At 33.4% G+C, this 21,345-nt stretch overlaps 1 protein-coding gene across 4 annotated transcripts in view; it reads right to left on the bottom strand.

Annotated features, from left to right (window-relative positions):
* The window catches only part of LOC111429384 (Rab3 GDP-GTP exchange factor), a 35,465-nt gene extending 15,355 nt beyond the window's left edge, over positions 1-20,110 (bottom strand). Inside the window, exons 1-17 of one of the 4 annotated variants that reach the window (XM_071200696.1) lie at positions 19,885-20,110; positions 12,166-12,485; positions 11,925-12,111; positions 11,446-11,603; positions 10,955-11,387; positions 10,709-10,894; positions 10,517-10,549; positions 9,834-9,922; positions 8,393-9,782; positions 8,137-8,337; positions 5,043-5,609; positions 4,724-4,988; positions 4,549-4,673; positions 4,143-4,289; positions 3,533-4,024; positions 3,205-3,477; positions 2,974-3,141 (exon numbers count right to left, since the gene is read on the bottom strand). In XM_071200696.1, coding sequence (XP_071056797.1) covers positions 2,974-3,141; positions 3,205-3,477; positions 3,533-4,024; positions 4,143-4,289; positions 4,549-4,673; positions 4,724-4,988; positions 5,043-5,609; positions 8,137-8,337; positions 8,393-9,782; positions 9,834-9,922; positions 10,517-10,549; positions 10,709-10,894; positions 10,955-11,387; positions 11,446-11,603; positions 11,925-12,111; positions 12,166-12,485; positions 19,885-19,998 — 5,148 coding nt within the window. In that variant the 5' untranslated portion in view covers positions 19,999-20,110. The remainder of the gene's footprint in view (positions 1-2,973; positions 3,142-3,204; positions 3,478-3,532; positions 4,025-4,142; positions 4,290-4,548; positions 4,674-4,723; positions 4,989-5,042; positions 5,610-8,136; positions 8,338-8,392; positions 9,783-9,833; positions 9,923-10,516; positions 10,550-10,708; positions 10,895-10,954; positions 11,388-11,445; positions 11,604-11,924; positions 12,112-12,165; positions 12,486-19,884) is intronic. The other 3 variants (XM_071200698.1, XM_071200697.1, XM_071200699.1) reach the window with 3 other exon arrangements.
* Positions 20,111-21,345: the final 1,235 nt, after the last annotated feature.

Here is a 21,345-nt window from a genome sequence, read left to right as displayed (position 1 = left end):
TATTTATAACTTGATACTACTAGTGACAGAAAATATGGAAAATATTGGTATACGTGCTATGATCACAGGAATTTTCATCAAGCCTCGGTCTTTTACAAATTAAAGTGTTACCTGAATTAGTAATTGCTGAAGCAATGAATACTACCTCAACACTAGCACTGGAAGTTCTGCTCAACCTACGTTTTTTGGTTATTAAAAAAGTGACTAGGTTTTCTATAAATCTATAGACCCAAGTATAGGCGATACGCCCAAATCTGTCACATTCTAAATTTGTAATTTTTTGCTATGTCCTTAGGCTGCTGAAGATACACTAACCACTGATGTGATGCAATGGATTGCTGATTTGAGATGATGCTCCTTGAAACTCCTTTACATTTAAGATTCTTCAAGAAAGAGATATGAACTACAAGTCAACAACGTTTTAATTGGTTCTTCACTGGACAAAGCTACTATAGGTTTTTAAGCTATATTAAGTTCGTGGAATGCAAGAGAAAAACTGATATGGTCACCTATCCTGGTGCAATAGTTACCATTGGTCGCAATAGAATCACCTACACAATTAGTGAACTTGTAATGGTAATTAATAAAGATTTAAATATCACAGTTTGACAATTGCGAATGACCAATTTAATCTGTTTGACTACACTTTTCTCTCAATATTTTTGTGTAGAAGTAAACTTTTCTATGGTTCTCTTAATTTAGTAAGACAAACGATTTCTATAAATAATTTTTGTCCCTGATATCATTTTCTTCTTGATAAGCTTTGAAATGAGTAATTCCATCGAACATTTAGGCAAAAAGGATGTTGGATATAATCATTATGGCTTAGCTTATATTTAGACGATAAATCTGTGATGATTCAATAAATTAAAAAGTGATGACTGAAATGTTCTTTCCAAGTGCTTTCCCAGTACTTACAAAGAGGCTACAGAAAATGCCACAAGCATTCTTCTCTCTCGGGATATTATCAAATTTTCTTTACACTTTATATCCATTTATTACAATACACACTATTTACTTCTTTATTCAAATACCATTTAGAAAGAACTCTTCATCATTATAATTGAACATTCCATTTTGTACAGATATGGAGTTGGATTTACCTTCATCTGTTAGAGCATTTTTCTATAAATTTGGTAAAGTATGACTAATAACATTAACTCCATTCTATTAACCTCCAACATGTCAAAATATTTACGTATCAAAATGCAGCTTTAGGCGATTATTCATGGAAAGGAGACTCCAATACAATATCGTCATGGTTGGCTACTAATATGCAGCTACCACTATCTTCTTGTATTTTGACATAAAATTGAAATTATCAACATCATATTTTGTGTGGACAATGTTTCATTGGTATTTGTGGATCTTATGATCTTAATTGACAAATTCTTACCATCGTAGCATGTGATATATGTGAGATTACGAACAAATATATGAAGTATAGTAATTCTTTTATCCATGTCCAAGCAGATAGTATCTGAACGTTTAGGTCATTTATGACTACTCTTTATGACTAGGTACGTTTCGCCAGGCTGATGAATTGTCCTCAATTTAAAAATTAACAGCAACACCAATCATAGGTTTGACCGGTTCTTATCGTTTAGTCTTGATGTTTATTGTGTTTTTCAAGAGCCACGATTATGTGATTTTGTAATATATTTCACGGCAGATAATCAAATAACAATTCATAAAGTTTCTTCTGTGTACAATAGTTTTAGTATCCTATTCTCCCACGATGAAGTTGTCATCAAAGCCTGACACATTGTTACTTTTATTATGAGATCAACAGTTTATTTAAGACGCATTGCTGTAATAATAAATTTATTTTCGCCAATGTTTCGAGTATACTAAATTTTGGAAAGTTTTGTTTTTAAGATTCAGTTTTTAAATAATGTCCTTTTTTTAATTTTTGACACCATCTATTCCAAATTAAATATGCTCGAGATATATACAATAATATCATAAGCACATATTAAGTGTTAAGTCATATCAAGATAAAAATCTCCATTCCATACAGTACATTGTGGCATTCTCCAAAAATTGCAGACTAATTCAGAGAGGGGCACTCTTAAATTCACTAAAAAAGTCTTTGAGAAATTTACCTACCAACTTAAAAATATAAAATTGACCTACAATTGCATAAAATTACTACATTTTTAGATAATCTTCCTGCCAATACCATATTCTTACAAATCTAGAGAAGTTTATTTACAACATTATATGAACTTTTTCTTGCACTCTATTTTCTCATTCTAGTAAATGTGTCATTAAAACTTATTTTAGCCTAAAAACTATATGAAACAAATATTGTTTTAAAAACTGTAATATTCGGTCTTACTTTTTCTTAATAGTTAACACATTGATTATCAAAAAATTTAATAAACAATTTTCCTACCAAAAAACCATGATGCAAATATACATCAATTAGTAATATTATAAGTGGTCTTCCTTGCGCTCTATTTTTGCTTTTGAAAAGACCAAATAAAGTCTGTAAACTATCAAAGTAAAAGAAAAAAATAAAGAAATAATGAAGGATGCATGACCGGGTAAAAAGAGCAACTGGCGAGTGGCAGAGCAATCAGAAAGTTTGAGTGGTCCTTGCAGAACAAATGCACATATCATAGCGCACCCAACAACATATAACAATAAATACCAGTAATTAATAAAAAAGATTAAATCGTAATAATACTTTTGTAATAAATTGTTTTTTGTTTATTTTTTTATTGATTAAGCCAAAACGTTCCTTTTGATTCAAAGAATTTTGGCTATAACCAACAAAGAGAATTTTAAATCCTTCTTGTAACTATAAGAAATTGGACATCGTTTTTTGTGTTTTGGTACTAAAAAAGAACTAAAAAAATTAAAAAATAAAACTAGAGTAGGTATTCTAATTTTTAAAAATTGTGTCTTTAAATTTTGTTATTAATTAAAGCCGCTGAGAGGATTTAGGTTTTTGTATGTTTTGTGTACCTTGCTATGGGCGAACAGCAATCCTACTCCTTCCATGCAGACCTGAAGCAATCCTCCTTCGCCCGAACTCATGTCTTGAACCGGAAATTCGCCCCCTAATTCTGGAGGAACCCCAGAAACACCTCCGCGTTGCATTGCTTCTTTTATACAATAATAAAGTTGTTTACACTACAAGAAGATGTATGTTATTAACTCCGATTATTTATTTAATTTATTTAAAAATTGTTTCACCTTTTTAGTATAATATTTATGTAATTGAGTTTGTTGTCCAGATCTTCTCCACAAACACAAAACTTTATTCTTTGGGCTATAAGTCATATTAACGAGCCTTTCGTACCACCACCTTTCAACAATCACCCCCGAAACGGATCTTAGAACCAAACCATCATCTCGAACTTCCAAAAATCTCAATTCGCCACCTCCATCAACACCTTGATGCACGGTAAAACTTTGTCTATGTAATAATCTTGAACCAAGTGGTTTTAAATCGATGTCATTACCATGCTAAAATATATTAATTTAATTCTGAAATTGAAAAAGAATGTTAACGAATACTTACTAAGTTATTAATTTGATCTAGCAATAAATTAACTTCCTGACTATAAACCAATCCAATATGACTTTTTCCCAACAACCTCCTATTCTTTTTCTTAATCTCGTTTTTGTTAACATTCAACATCACCATTATCGCAGTTAAATTATACAACATCGTCGATAACAATCGATCTTCATCGTGTTCAAGACGTTTCCTTTCCGTTTCACTTAACGCCTTGTATCGTTCCATCATTTCTCTTGGCCCTTGATCCATCCCAATCATATCACGCTCTTGTGAAACAGCATCCAAAAATGCATCCTCCCAAAATTGCATTTGATCCCATAAAGTTGACCGCTCCTTACCCGTTAAACCTTCAAATAAATATGTTCTTGGTACATCCGGAGATGGTGTTGTTGCTGTATTAACCATATGACCACCATGATAACGAAACCCGGTGCTTAATGAGGATTTACTTGACCAAACGCTTGAGGTTCTTTGTTTTGGGTTTTTCGGAAACTGGAATAAATGAACACAGAAAATTCAAACAAAAATTTAAAAGTTTAGTGATTGACCTGTTTTAACTTTAGGGATTATTATTAAACATTGAAAGCTGTATAAATAATTATGGGTTTACCTGCAAATTTTCAACTTCTGTATCAGAAACTGTTGATCGAAATGAAGCTTGATGAAGTCCACCTCTGTTTAAACCACACGCCGGACCGGTCGTTATTGAACCACCTGGTGAAAGAGTTCCTCCAGAACTATGTGGATTCCCTTCAGCCTGTTGAAAGAGAAATTTCAGGCATATTCATTAAGACTGCCTGAAATTTTCCTATTCTAATCCTACCCAATTATTCTTTGAACATTAAATCTCGTGTAAAACTTAGAAAATTTGTGCATCGTTAACAGAATATGCCTGATGACAAAAAAAACTTACGCAAAAACTTGTACTTTAAAGCTCTCAAAGCCTCCATTGAGTTACCTTTTCATTTTCAACATATATATTCATGCATTCCAAAAAATAAACATTTATCACTTACATCGGAATCGAACGAAGTTAATTTGCTTAAAAGTATATTCTTCTTCTGATTGAGCATATCTTTAAACATATCGGCCGTCGAGATTTCTTCACGTTCATCTTGGATCAATCTAACTTCGGGGGCATCTACAACATTTTAATTTAACGCTATCCAATTATTTTAATCTTTTTAATACCAATTTGGGAAGACTTTCTTGAATCCCACTCGGAATGAACCGATTTCGGACTTTGAGGCGATCTTGGACTCGAACTTTGAGTCGCAACATCGCTTATTGAACCATCCAAAATGTCTTTCGTCCAATAATGAGTGTGCGCGATTTCGTTAAGTTGAAAAGCCGAAGCCATTCCTCCCAAACCAAAGTTGCTATAAGTAACTTCAAGACCATGAACGACAGCTAACATTACTTTTAACATTCCTTTCCAAATCGGTTTAGAAACACACTTTAAAAAAATAAGATGAGTAATACGGGAATGCTGGGAAATTTAAAAACTTACGACATCATCAATGTGATCATCAGGTCCGATCTTTTTATCTAAAGTCTTATTTAATTTACTCAAAACAAAGTTTCTATAAGATTCATCCTCCATCAACTTCTTCAACCGATTCAATTTTAACCAACCAACACCTTCACCTTCCAAAACTTGATTAACAACATCCTTTAAGAAAGCTTGATTTTCAACGTTACTCGCCGTTTTATCAACGCTTTGTTTTCTTTGATATTCTTCTTCTTTTCGCGGACTGTGGATAATTAACGGACTTTTTTCAACCAATCCCCGTGGTCCTCTTGGAAACGGTCCAAACATCCCAGTTTTCGTTTCTTTTCCTTTTTGCTGGAGTTGTTTTTGTTGTTGAACTTGAGCTTCTTGTTTCTTTTGGCTTTTACTTCCGAATAGATCCGAAAACATGCTCGTAGTACTTGCGGCGATTCCGTTTAAATCGGAACCGATGTTTGAGAAGAAATCGCGACTTGTTCCTGCTAGTAAACCAGTACTTGCTTGAACTAGAGATGTCGAACTTGTTGAATCTCTTCTGGCTTCGATGCTTTTTGTAAAAGAATCAGCCTATAAAAATAAGGTTGTTAAAATGTTTCAATAGAAATTTAAAAATTTATATTAAGTTATATTATTAATAAGCAGTTGATATTCAAGATTACAATGTTAAGTGTTATCTTTAGGTATAAGAAATTATGCCAATGATGGCCACTGAAATGCAGAACTTAAGTATGCATTTGAAGGATCTCTATCAACACTTTATTTTAATCTACGAACATTTTGGTTGATGAACTCCAACATGTGAACAAGCCAGCTCCTTTTTCAGGTCTTTTTGCGGCACTTACGGGATATTTGGGATGATTGCAGAAGCTTAAGAAAAACGTTTTAAAGGCGTAAGATGTTAATTGATATACAACATTATTGTTAGGCTAAAAGATGGCAGAATCAGTCAATATACAGGACAGGTGCGAATAAGGTTTTCCAAAAAAAGCACCCACGGATCAACTGAAGACATGGTATGGGGCAGCAGCTATGCCATTACTGAACCAAGGCTACTGAAGAATTGCTTCGACAACCAGCTTTTCATTTAACCGACTGTAACAATGCGATGTATTAGGCAAGGAGAAAACAACACACTAAACCCTCTCTGCAGTTCGTGGCAGTCCTTAAGTGGTCAAGGGGTGCTAAAAGTGGCCACTAAAATTGCTAGGAACCACCCGAAAGTTGAACGAAATAAAAATCATAAATTGAAACTTGGTACCTGGAATCCTAAATCACTCTTTTTGTCAACCTCGTAACATCGTGAGAGAAATGAAAGGGATGGGAGTCAACGTTCTTGGAGTTAGTGAAGTTAGATTACTACGTCGGCAATGACTATCCTCATCATTATAATGGACTGGCATTTATAGTTGACAAGGAGAGTAAAATAATCTGTAAAGTACTTTATAGCTCTATCTGATATGCCGAAAATCCATAGCACACCCCAAAATATTAAGTTTATTCAAGCAGTGAAACTAGAAAGTGAGATACGAGATTTTTACCAAAAGATCAAATAGCTCATTGAGATAACAAAGAAAAGTGAGGTAAATGTTATTATGGAAAATTTGAATGCTAAAGTAGGTAAAGGGAGAATTGACGACATCGTTGGAACTTTGGTTTGTATCAAAGAAATCATAACACTAATTCAATTCTGCCAGGAAGAAAAGCTAATGATCGCAAACTCTTGGTTTCAACTGGCAGTGAGAAAAATATATACATGAAAAGTGCCCGGAGATAATTAAAACACCTTGATTAGAAATCATATTGATTACATACTGATTGATAAGCGTTATAGAAATTGAATCAACGGAGTTAAAACATATCCTAGAGCTGACATCTGGTCTGACGACAATCCTGTTGATGGCAATATCTCAATTAAGTTGAAGAAAATCATGCACAAAAGGAAGAGAGAACTCAACATCGATAAACTTAAATAACCGGAAATACAAGCAAAAATAGAGAAAACACTCAAAGAAAAATTTAGTGAAACACCAACAGAAATAGCGGAAGCAGTCGAAAACATTTGGAACACTTTCCAAACAAAGATTACAGCCATACAAACAGAAAAATTACAAGACAGTATAGTAATTACACAAAATTCATGGATGTCAGAAAAAATCTTAGAACTGATGGACACTCGAATCTTGCAAAAATCGAAATAAAGCGAAATATAAAGAAACACAAAGAATAATCAAGAGACACATCAGAAAAGCGAAAGAAGGCATGAGACAGGAGATGTGAGGAACTGGAGAACTTACTAAGAAAACATGACCACTGTAATACCCAATACATATAAAAAGATAAAGGAAGTCACAAATATGAAGGTAAGAGTTTTCGTAAATCTGGATCTTAATACTTTAGCAGCGTTTTATACAGCTCTAAATAACGGACTAAATCACTTAGATATAGTAAATGGAAATTCTGAGGAAGTGATAGCTGATTGATATAAGATAACGAAACCTCGTAAATTCTGATCAGCAAATTCAATATCTGCATTTCCGTAATGATTCAGTTAATTTTCACTGCCTTCATCTTCAGATGAGGCAAATATTCTTTCATCGCCGCAACATTCATTTCGCTTAAGATTTATAAATTTATCTCCAATCATTTTGGCAATTGGCAGATATTATGGAATTAGACAACCTGAGCACGTACACGATATTGTGAAAACATTGTTGACCAGAAACTTTTTATAAAATGCCTGCGCACTTTTGTTGTTTATACCAAGCATTGTATACCAAGATGCAATCATATCATCGACTTAATATCTGCATTATTTTGTAAGATTATTATCAAAATAAATGAACAGTTTTTAAAGGAACTCTTAATCAAATTTGTTTAATTTTGTTACTAAAGCACGAATTCAAACGGTGCAGAATTCCTGTTTAGGATTATTCATTATCTTAATATGTCTCTCCACCCTGCATGTCTTTTTTATCAAAATTAATACTTACAAATGTCCACATTAAGGACGTGGACATTTAACAAGATCATATTCTGATATTATAAATTAAAATTTAACTAAGTACTGCTCAATTTATAAAAAAATATTCCTTACCCTCAACAATCCTTTTTTAACAACAGCTTCTTTCGCACTTTTTGTTAAATCTCCAATAGTAGACTTCCCAACATAAGTTAAATCCTCAATAGTATTTTTACTAACACCAGCTGCCGTTTTACTAGCTTCCAAAGCACTTTTACTAGCTTCGTGAACACTTTTAGCGGCTTCATCAGCTGCTTTCTTTGCATGACTTGTTAACTAAAAAAGAATAAAAATATATTTCGCCAATCACACCTTAAAAAAGCTAAATTACTTTATCAAATGGCGCAAAGATATCTTCATCGCTAAATTTTCCTTTTGCACTACTTTTAAATTTATCCATTTGAGCAAGAATTCCATCCTGGCTACTCTGTCGAGTTGTTTCTTTAACCAATTCTTTGGCTTGCGATGCGAACTGTTCGAAAAGTGAACCTTGAGAACCTTGCCTTTGTACGCCGACACTTCCGCCTGAAGATGGAGCGGGACTTCCATTTCCCGATGAGCTAAAACTGGATGTTCGAGCAAGAACATTTCCCACGCTGGGCTGTCGAGTTAATCCCGGTGCGATTGGTGGAACTGGAGTTATTGTTCTTCCGGAACGAGTTTTACGTACTTTTTCACTCGTATCAGCAGAAACACTCGTAGGCGAATCTTGTTTACTTGTACTAATAATTGTCTTTGGAGTAGTCGTCGAATTAGAATCGGATTCATTTTCTAAACTCCCGCTTTCTTCTTTATCTTTATCTTTCTGAACGGGTTGGGATTCGGTTTTTAATCGATTTGAAAATTCCAACTCGGAATCACGATTATAAGACGGCGAACTCAATTCAGAGTTTGTACTACTACTTGAAGATTGAGGTGAATCCGGGCGGTTTTCGGGAATATCACCATCTGGATATAGAAGCTCTGAAGGTGGTTTATAAATCGATTGAGGGTCTAAATTTGATGACAAAGACATGTTTTGAGATGCTTTGTGATCTTGATAAGAACCTCCGGGTGACAAATCAGATGATGCCATCTCAGAAACAAAGTCGCTTAACGAGGAATAACTAGAACTTGTGCTTTCACCTTCTTCAGAATCTGACCCACTTTCATCAGTTGGTTGACTTTCTTGATTTTGAATACTTCTCAAAGCACCGTTTAACGAACTTCCATCATCCCAAACAACAAACTTCATCGAATCCAAACAATGCATGTACCATTTTGGTTTATCACCAATTTGAATCGGATCTAAAATCCCTGTTTGAACCCTTTGAAACGCTACGTTACTGGGCGTTAAAGACCATTCCGCCAAAAACTCAACCGCTTGAGTTCTAGCAAATCTGTTTAAAAATTGTGACGTTCTCGGCCGCGAACGCAGAAAACTATTAATTTGTAACGCAACAACCGGTCGTGGATAAAGTCTTAACGTTCTTGTATGTTCAGCAAAATTCGCCAACAAATTTTGCGAATTAAAAAACCTCACCATAGCCACTCTTGTGGCAACATCAACAGAATCAATATCGTTTCCGTAAACTAGAGGGGCGAATGGAGATTGTTGAGATGGCGAAATACTGCTTCTTGGGGAAATCGATGGGGAACCTGCGAAAAGCTTACTGTTGGGGAGGATTGGAGATGGCGATGGAGACGGTGAGACATCAGGAGATTTTCTTGCTGAAGAAACACTAAAAATGAATGAATTAGTATCATTATGAATTAATTTAGATTAGTGTTACCTTAAGGTATTTGGAGCTGGAATGCTTTCTCTTCTGGACGGCATCAATTGAGTAGAAGAAGCACTTGGTGTTGATAAACTACCTAGTGCCTAAGATATTTTAATGTTAGTATAAATGATTGAGATTATTAATAGTCTACATATTCATGCTTGATTTACAGAGTGTAATAGAGAATTTTACATTTTTAATCAAGAGTTTATAATTTTTTAAACATTGGAAGTCACAGGATTAGAGTCATTTATGGATATAGATGTATTTATAGATGTTGGGAGTAATGTTAGGATATTGAAAGGCGTTGAGAATCTTTGGATGACGTTGAAACTCTTGAGGAAAAAAGCAATATTTCCCTATCTCGCGCTGTATATAGATTTTGTATATTTTAGCAACTTTATCACTTTCTACTCATTCTAATTTTTTTCATGAAAATTGTGCAGTGTTAAATTTAGATAACTTGCCACTATAAAAATCAAAATTGAATTAAGCTTCTCTCTGTTTATAAAGCTTAAAGCATACTATAATAAATTAATATATAGCATACTTTAGTTAGCTATTTATTAACGTGATATCAAAAATATTCGCCAATAAATTAAAATGAAAGTATTAATTTTCTAAAATAAATTTCTAAGTTTCTCCAAACGTTCTACAACATGCATTTTTATTGAATGTGCAAAAGTGATATTTACTCCTGTGCCCACTTGATCCATAAGTTGCATAGCCTGTTTTCATAAAATTTAAAAAAAGAAAAACGAATTTAAAATGAATTCCACAAGAACTTCCTTATTTTAATAAAATATCGACAATTCAGAAGCATATACCAAAAAAGTTATTAAGAAAAATTTGGATTGAAAAAAATGGGTTCAATAACAAATTCTTACTTGTCTTAAATGGTTCTTGAGAATCGTTCCTTCAGGTTCAGGTAACGGGGGAATTTCCCCTTGAGGCAACAATTTATTCGAGTCCAAATCGACCAACCAAACATCATCAGGCAACCGGAAATTTTTCTTGTACATCAAAAAACTTGCGGGTAATCCAATCACAAAAGGCGTTGGTGCCAATAATAACTACACCATCATCAAAAAGAAATAATTCAAAACAAAAAGGTAAAAAAAATCGCAACAAACCTGTTCGGCACAACTCATACAAGTCGGCAATAATGGAATAACCGGAAACATATATTCCAACGGATAAATCATGGTCACGAAAGCCATAACCGACATAGAAAGAGCATTGTAATCACGCGATTGTAACACCACCTTATTTTCCAATAATATCAATGTTAAAACTTTTAAACAAGTATCCACACCCAAAAGTTCCAATGGTAAATGAAGAGGAAAATCAACCAATGTAAATCTGGTATGATCGGGTAAGGCAAAAACTAAAGGCTCGTAAACCGTTGGTGATAAAACCTCGACTTCGACGCGAGTTTTACCCGGAATCGGCACCGGAGCAGATAAAAGTCTTAAAATCCACGTTTCTATTTCACGAACATCATGAAGAACTATCGAAGGCGTTGAGTCACTTGCTTGATTTGTTATTACACTCCATACCGTGTCTCTAATCAAAAAGAAAAGTTTTTATGTAACATAAAAAATTACTTTAGATTAGAGGTTACCTTCCAACTTGTCTTGAAGCACCAACTCTTCTTGGACTTGATGATTCATTACAGGCGTCTATTAATTTCTTTAGAATGAAGAGACATTCACGGAATGTTGAGAAAAATGGATGATGGGATAAAAGGCATAGAGATGTTAAAGAATGATTACGAATTCGCTGCAAAAAAAGTAAATAAATTTTCATTTCAAAAGTAGTATTGCAAATAAAACATAAAAGACTTAAAACGAAAAAGAAATATTATATCGCTTTTAACTCGAAGTAAGAAATAGATTGGATTCGAGTAAATAAAATGGAAAAATCAACCAGAAATTGCGCTCCTTTCACAGAAAAACAACATCTGTTTGATGCAATTTTTAAAACTGATTACTTATTTAAAAATCTTTGAAGTTGAAACACATTTTAATTTTCCCCTTCGATTGATTTAGAAAATTTCAAAGAAAAGTAATTAATTTCTTTTAATATTAAATAAAAACAAACCTGTCTCCGTCGACTCGCCCTAGGTGATGGTGAATGACTCCCACCGCTTTCAGAATCATTACTCGGTGCAGTAACTCCTAATCTTGGAGGTTGAGTGAAATTCGGATGGGTTAAAATCTCCGAATCTCTTCGACTCGGACAATCCTTTTCGGAATCACTAGGACCAACATTACTGCTTCTATAATCACTGAAGAATCAAAAAATTAATGATTTAAAAATGATTTAAATTTTTTTTTTAAACCTTGAGAAAGCAGAATCTGAACTTTTTTCCATACTTTTCCTCCAAGAATCCCTTCTTAACGTAGAACTCCCTCGCCTTCCAACTCCAATCGTTGAAGGCCCTTTTTCGATGGGCCGATAAAAATTTACGCAAATTCCATATCGAGTTCGTCCCGAATCCTTATCGGTGAGCATAAAAACGAAAGAGGAAGCTTCGCGAAGAGCTGTTCGTTTCGGCCCAACCGAAGAACATCCTTCAGGTTGGCAGAAATAAACCATATCCAATGGCATTGGGAAGTCTTTATGATCATGGGTTGGATATCGTCGTAGAAGTTCCGGAGACTATCCAATTAAAAAATTAATAATAATATAGTAATTTTCCTATAAAAGCACCCTCAACGTCAACTCCAGTTTAATCGTGTAATTTAGTTGAGTTGTAATAATTAGGTTGAGTAACAAGATATTCTGTGTTATATCGAGGTCGTTCTATCTCGTTACAAATTTAAACTTGCTCGCGTAAGGACGATGTTATTATTGAGAAAGGGGGAAGCTGTTAACTGGGTCGTAAAGTTATAACACGTCGGCGAAGGCCAAGGGCTTAACGAAGGGTAGCTTCTATAAATACTTTCTGTTATCGAATTATTAATAATCTGTTGATTGGAAAGTTATTAATAAAAATACCATTAAAATTTTAAAATTACACAAGAAATAAAGTGATTATGTTATATACACCTGCTTAAAAGGTAAAGACTTAGAAAAGTTAATTATTTTTTTATTAAATAAACAAAAATAGTTCAACATTGAAACTAAAAATACATCTTGAACATGTTTCTTGTTCTTGAATTATATCAAATCTGTACACTCGAATGAGTTATAAAAGCAAGCTATCAAGTTTTATGTATCAAAAATTATGTCTGTCTTGCAGAAAATTAAAAGATATAAAATACAAAATACCCAACGTAAACTAATTCGCTTTTCTTACAGAAACTTTTCATCAAAACAAAAAACTTTTGAATTATTGAACAGCAACATATCCACATGTGCTTCAATTACAACCATAAAAATTAACGGTGTGGTGTGATGGGGCCATGTTACGGTCAATGGAGTTCGCTATCGTGCCAAACTACTGTTGGCCAAAATAGATTGGACTTGATATGTGGTTCCAATAAGATAGTGGCAGACTACTGAAGAGGAAATGAAATGATTTGGTTGAATGTCCACCTCACTCATGCAATTTAACGGGGTTAGGTTTCTTTTCATGAGGTTACGTTAACTAGTAGATTTATTGTTTGCTGCAAACGAGTTCACAGTCGACTTATACTGGAGTCAATTTCAGCCCAATATCTCAATTATTCTGTGTTATTTAAATACAAAGTTGTAGTGTTCTTATTGAACAACTCGTCTTTTCCCATTTGCCTAACACTACCAGAAAAGTAATGGTTATAGTCAATCCAATAAATATTTTAAACTGATTGATTTCCATATGGACCAAATGACGGCAACAACCTTAACTTGACAGCGATTCGATAATATATTATTAGTGAACCGAGTTTCGATCGCAGAACATTGTCAGACAGGAAGTTTGACTGGAACGAGATGCCAAGGAATAAGGCATGTATCTTAAGATCAGCTCAACGTTCAAATAAAGCTCACAAAGAACAAAAGGCTAAGAGCTAGATTGAAAAGTTCGCTCAAGAACCCACGTCTGTCATTGAATAATTGCAGAACTTGGAACAATATTAATCGATCGGGATCAATCGGGATAGATTCAATTCAATAAATACTTTTGAAAACAACCTAACCCAACTTAAGTCATTTTATTCAATTCAACTCAACCGATCCAACCTTGTTTTATAGGCAGAATGTCTGCTATACAAACGTTAGGCTTTTAGATTTCGATTGTCCGGACAGTATCGAGTTGGGGTTCCTTTCCTGTAGGATCCTCAATCAGCTAAGAACATCCACTGCATTTAACTATTGTTGTCCATTGTTTTCTTCAAACTAAGAACATTCCTAATACTTTCAGGTTAATCTAATATTTTCCATTTTTCAAACCTTTTCCTACTTACTTCATTCGTCTACTTTCTTCAATATGTCTTTGCTGTTTTGCAACTGTTTTCTACTTCTACCCCATATGATCATACAGTTTAGTTACTTTCGTGTTATATCGTATTGTGTTTTCCATGCGTATCCGTTTGCTTGTTATAGTGTTCTCATATTAAGTTCAGTTTAAGATTAACTTAAACTGGTAAGATTAAAATTGCTCTGCGGCTGTAAATTCAATCTATCATGGCGGAATCTCACTGAAGGTAACAAATGATAACAGAGGCTTGCAGATAGCTTGCGGAAACGAATTTCGTAGCTAAGAAAGTGAAACTAGAATAAGACAATTCGTAAAGCAGAAACTTTATCATAGAAAATCTGTGAAAATCAACCTCAGCAATTTTGAACTCATTTAAGCGGTTTTGAGCTTCTAATACAGACTTACTTTCCAAATTCATGAAGAACAGTTATGTTAATATGAGTAATTCTATTTTTCACACACCATTTGGTGAGTTGATCTATGATTAATCGATTGCAATACTCAAATCATTCAAGTCGAATGGAAAAGATGAAATCTTTTCTGTGTTATTATTTTTACTTTTTCTGGTAAAAATGTAAAAAGAATGTAGTTACAGAATATGTAAAGAATCATTGGAGTAAGGTTAATAACAATTCCAAATTGCAAAGGATCAACTAAATTGTCACTCTAAGTTCATCTGTTTAAAAGGGCTAAGAAAGAATAGTTTGCAAGATATCATTACTTAACATATTAATTCAATGCATTATTATAAGCCAATATCATGTAATGAAATCGTATACACAACTTATATCATAAGTCAGATAGTATTAAGATCGACAGTACTCAATCTTGACCAAGGCTTATATAGGTTCAACCGCTTATCGTTGCCAATTTCCATATGGATTTTCCACTTCCTCTGTTACCTTTTCAAGATGTATACACATGAGTTGTTTCTTTGTCTAATTAAGTTCTTCTAAAAGATGTTTTTTTACCTTTTTTTCATGCCTCACAGTTTGTTACTTCTATGTACGGTATGGTGTCAATATAATGGTTCAAAGTTGAATCTGACCATACAAAACGTCCAGAAATGCAGATTATGAAAAGGACCAAAAGCGACTCCACAACCCTGTGGATTTTAGTGAATTTTATTTATCTTAATATGAACAAAATTCCGAAACGAATACAACATGGAGGCTATAATCCATACTGCGAGAAATAGAGAAGAAATGAAAAATGTGATCGCAAACATTTCTTAGTGGATAAACATTGCAAGAAGAAGAAGAATGTAAGTCACATTTAGTTGGGACCTTGCCATTAAATCGTAAGTTGAACTCTAAAGAAATTGTGAACAAGACAAAAATAAGTTAAAAAAGAAGGAAATATTTGCTCAAGAAAATGAGACAATTCATTAAAAATAATAACCATAACAAGACATCGTAGTAAAAATATTGAAACTGATTTATCAAATGAAATATTATTCTAATTGCCTAAAAAGAGGTACAAGTGATTCCGTGAATCGATTCTTTCTTGATATCGTCACTAACATTTTCAGAATGTTCCATGTATTTAATGACTGGGATTTAATACCTTGCATAGCTTCCAAATAAGTAGGTAAAGATGCGTTTCCCAAAACATCGTCTGATTCAGGGGTATCTTCAGCCCGATCGACTTAATCTTTATTTAATACACATAATGTTCTTATCGCTAGGGATTTTTGATATAACAGGATCTTTGTCAATATCAATGAAGATTTCCAAATCAGGTAATTTTTATGTTGCAGATGGACAAAAGACATGACTTTGCAAACAGTCATAATTACTACCGTATTTAACATTTTTATAACTGAGGAATATGATTTGATGAACAAAAGATTTTTTAAGTGTTGTGTCGGGTGTACCTCAGGGTTCTGTCCTCTGGCCGTTATTGTACCTATTTTATACGTTTCAGCTTTGCTCCGGCTTAAAATATTGTGATTATCATATGTACGCTGACGATACTCAAATATATTATAGCTTTAAATCTGATGAAGTGAATATCGCAGTGGATAGGATAAATACTGACTTGGACAATTTAGCAGTATATCCTGGGCTCTGTCTAACGGTTAACCCTTCCAAATCCTCAGTGGTTATTTTTGGGCCCAGCAGTGGCAGATTAATGGATGACTTACCTTTGTCAAACAATTTTCATCTGGTTTTATTTTCCTTGCTGACCATTATGTCGTAATTTGGAATAAAGATATACTAATGTGCACTTAAACAATGGACTTTTATATATTACTAATTACACCTTGACCGGTTTCGCCTTTCAAGGCATCTTCAGAAGGCTTCGTCAAAATTATCGAATATTTAACAGCTTGTTGAGTTGTTTCGCAGAAAACATATTATAGTCAATAATCACACCAAACAAAAAACAAAAATATCACCAAATTATGATAGAAAAATGTAATATAACCGAATGATGTGTGGTGGTGAAATCACGTTGTACGTTTGTTGAAGTTTAGAGGTTATGCAGGTGAAAAATTCTGAGAAAAAGATGTGTTTGGAGAATGTGGCTGTGGTTGGTGGCAGGAGGCACATACACGCAGAATTTTTCACCAGGATAACTTCTAAGCTGTCAACACACGTACAACGTGATTTCACCACCACACATCATTCGGTTATATTATATTTTTCTATCATAATTTGGTGATATATTTTTTTTTGTTTGGTGTGTTGTGGTGTGACTTCCTCTGAAACTAGCAATCTTGGTGTTGTTATGGACTCTCGTCTGAGGTTCAAAAAACATATTAGTAGTCTTGTTAACTCCGCATATTGCACTCTGAAGCTACTTTATAACAATCGACGTATACTACACCGCCGACTTAAAGCTCATTTATGTGAAGCACTAGTGCTCTCTGTTTTCAATTTTGAGGTTTAGAACAAGGCTTCAACAAGGTTTAGAACCGATGTCTACAACCTTAACATTAGACCCATGCATACTTTAACGATACCTAAACATCGTCTAAAATTTTTTAAAAGATCCTATTCTATTGTGTCTAGTGTTTATAATTCAATCCCAAATGAAATTAAGTTGGGGAGTGAGCAGCGTTTCAGGCGTAAACTTTAGGAGCACTTGCTGGCTCGGCAGGTGACGGCAACGGGTTGACCTTTTCAAATATTTTGTCGGAGAATAGTTGTCATAAACAACTACTCTTTTGTTTTTTCTTTTTCAATAATACTTAGTTTTTGGCCTTGTATTTCATTTCAGCTTGTGTTTTTTTTTCATTACACATATGTATACTACTTGTTTTTCTCACGTTAAAAAGGATCGATGAAAAACAGTGTTACTTAATGGTAAGACTAATTCGATTCTTTTTGGCTCAGAATTTATGTAATTTCTTTTAATTTTTATTATTGTTGCCAATGTTTATTATTTAGTTTTATTTTTATTATTGTAGCAATGCTTTTTTTTCTCTGAGTCAATAAATGTTTATTATTATTATTATAACTCTATTCCTAGCTTGGGCCAACATTTCGGAATCCAACAGACAATAAAAATTTTTCCCTATCATCTGGCCATTTAATCAATTTTAATAGTAGATTTTTATGGCAGTGTGCTTTGCGACATTAAATTACGCCTTGACCCATCGGTTGTAAAATGGAGATTTACACATTACATTTTTCGAATGTAACAACTTTTGGTGAGCAGCACAGTTGTGCACTAAAAGTAAAATTTTCTGATTTCGTCCCAGCTCTTCATTCCATAACAAAAGTTCTCTTTGAAAAATAGTTCCATGAATTCTGATTAACTGCATATATGATCTTCGGGGATTTTCGAATTTTTTGATAACAAGCAGTTTACGTTTTTCAGTGTCTTTTAAATTCGTACACACAAAAATGTTAGGCGTAATTTTGATTGTTTATCTCCTACATAGGTACTTTTCAGGCTTAAACTTTAGGGTACGACCCGGAATTAGTTTATAAAACAATCCTGTTTCGTCCCGATTGAAAACATCATCATCGCTGTAGTTTCTGATTAAATCAGCCCAAATATGCTTTAACCAAGTAGTAACGACATCTTTATTAACTTCAGCTGCTTTTCTAGAAACTTTATCATTAACGCTATTATGTTTCGCTTTAAATCTTTCCAACCATCCTATAGTACATTGAAAATCTTGTCCATCTAGCACATTTTCAAACTCTAGCTTTTGTGTTTACTCACTAACATATTTAAATTTGTTTAGCTTGGAACTACCTTAATAAAGCAGATTTATCTTGATGTATTTCAAGTATTTTTTTTCTGTTGCTTTATATCATAATAGCTTAAATTTCGCTTCAAAAATTATACTTTTTTTTCTTGTATAATCCCCATCTTTTCTTTTAAATCTCACGCTTTACGCTTGCTTACATTCTAGACCGACATGTTTACAAGTCGACCTCGTATACGTCAAACTGATACGTCCCTAGTAAACAAAGATCGGAGTCTTCGGGGACTTTCCTAAAGTTTACGCACTTTTGTTGTTGGTTAGATACCGTACAACTAACCAACAACAAATAAACTCTAAAATGAAAATACTCGAATCAAATAGACGTTTAGTATAAGCAAGTGAACTTTGACAGATAGAAAAAAAACATACGCTAAACGAACATTACTGTATTTTGTTTTAAAAGCAGAAAAGCATGGCATCGCACAACGTACTCGTGTTTAAAGCGAAGGAAGGTTGTGAGGTATCACAGTTACACCTCGCCGTAATAGAGCTTCTTAAAAACGTGGTAAGGTATGCCACGCGGAGCTCAACGTGTTAACAAACCTTTGTGGTTGCAACCAATGTCTCGGATTTTGATATTAGTGTAGTATTGCGCCGAGGAAGACTTGGAAATGAGAATCCCACAGCTTATGCATTAAGGATGCTATCATCTATCTTCTTTCGTTTAACACTGTTAGGCATTTCATTTACATAGTAAAGCTCATATTGATTATTAATTCACAATTCATAATTTGAAAGAATATAACTTTAAATCACAGAGAAGAAAGAGCATCTCGAAGAGTTTGATTGTTAGGTAATATATTAAAAGATATATTAATCGATTTAAACAAAAAACTGGAATATGTCTTATTGATTGACGACATTCAAGACATTTCAGATTTTGAATCCATAAAAGTTTAAATCAATCTAAGAGTAAAAACGCTATTCTTTAGCAAGGCTAAATTAAACTGAGTTAAATAAAGGCGCAATATTAAACAATGCCTATCCGATCGTGGTGTATATTATTTTTTTATATCGTTAAAATGTTTTGTTAATATTTGTTTTTTAAAATAAACCGGAAAAACTAATATAAATGCCTACCTAAAAACTATGAGAATAGTAAAATGTAGTTGGAACTAAAACTTTGTTGTATGAACTATTTAATAAATATTTTTGACCTATTTTAATTACCGTGGAATGTTTGCGCAACTTTAGTTGGAAATGTAAAAAGTAAATCAGCGTTATTGTTTAATATGTTTTGAAATACCTTTTTGCCATTAAATCAATACATCGAAATATTAGTATTACACCATCGAAATATCGTGATGGCTACTTTAAGATTTTCAATAAATAACGAACGACTTCATTTTTATCTATTCTATAATCTGGAGATATAAGTTGAAAAGCATACAATGAAAGTTAATTAAGGGATTTTCTTGAAAATAAATTCTTACCTGAATAGAAGGGTTTGTTGAAGGCCTGCAGCTGTTTGCAGGCTTGACCCCGACAATAGCCAAGTAGTCTATAAGTCGGGGGCACAAGAATTGCCTTTCAGCGTCCAAGGACATTCTGCTCTCAAATGGGTCACCTCTTTTCCTTAGCTACGGTTCCATGGGGATCTCCAAGGATGCTTCTATGTCGTTTGTACGACTCCGACCACATTTTCACGGCTCGAATCTAATCTAAAATTAACATTGGAAATCGAATTTCTAACTTATAACGATCAAAATATTGATTTTTAACTTTAAAAAAAAATTATTTCACTCAAAACTACCAAAATAAATTGATTACATAAATAAGGAAGGAAAGGAGTCCAAAAATGACCGGACGTGATGTGGTTAAAAAATTTTATCACATCACTGACCCAGTTTTTTTTAATTTAATTTTTAGTTTTAATTAAAAAATATCTTTAGAAACTGTAAACAATAATAATACCTTTAAATGTACAATTCGTGTCAAAATCGCTAACATACACATCCAGCCTTATCAGCTTACACGTTTCGCTCTAATAATCAATAATGAAACGAGTCGTAGTAGGACTTACACGTTTACAACTTGACATCAATTTGTATTTTGATTTCAAAATTATCAAGAAACAGCAATAAATTATGTAACTAATTTAAGATATTTATCATATAACTGTAAAAAAATTAAATCTTGAAGGAGAGACGCCGAATTTAACCCCTCTATAGGCTTTGCGATCAATAACACAAACCCTAGAAAGACTCTCTTTAAAAATCACGCTTACATTTAACAGAAACAATCTAGTTTTAACACCAAAATGAATTAATTACCATCTCGTTAATTCGTTTAAATAATAACTTTAACCGATTACAACAACAAAGTAAGCAATGAATTGGTTAGGATATTATTTATAATAAACGAAAATGATTTGTATCGTGCAGCTATCGCATAATGTCGAAAAATCAATAATTTTGGGGTAATTAGTTGGTGAAATGTGGTTATTTTATTCAAAAAGAGATATATGCAAGTACTTACCATGTCAAGAACTGAAAACTACTGAACGAAATGCCCGGAAAACGCCCGTAGTGGTGGAAACTCGGAAAATTGCACATGCGCCGAAGAAATTTGCTGGAACGGCATCACGTTTGGATAACATTTTTGGATGACGCAAGTTTCATGAGAAATGATTAAAGGAATTTTAATATCTGAAACGAAATTAAACGTAATAAAACTAGAAAGATATAATTAAAAATTGAGAAGAATAAAAGAAAACAAAATAACTAAAAAGATAGTAAAGGAGTTGAAAATTGAAACTACACGTGTGGTGAATCCAATTTACGTAGGAGTTTGACGTAATCCGATTTAAATGTGTTTAGACTTAAGAAAACAATCAATTTAAAATTTTCATTTAAGCTTCTTTTAACCCCTACAAAGTTAACTCCCAATTAGAT

This window comes from Onthophagus taurus, chromosome 11 (assembly GCF_036711975.1).
Source record: "Onthophagus taurus isolate NC chromosome 11, IU_Otau_3.0, whole genome shotgun sequence".
In the NCBI taxonomy this organism is placed as follows: domain Eukaryota; kingdom Metazoa; phylum Arthropoda; class Insecta; order Coleoptera; family Scarabaeidae; genus Onthophagus; species Onthophagus taurus.
Note: the sequence above shows the minus strand (reverse complement) of the source record. Positions and strands in the feature narration are given on the sequence as shown.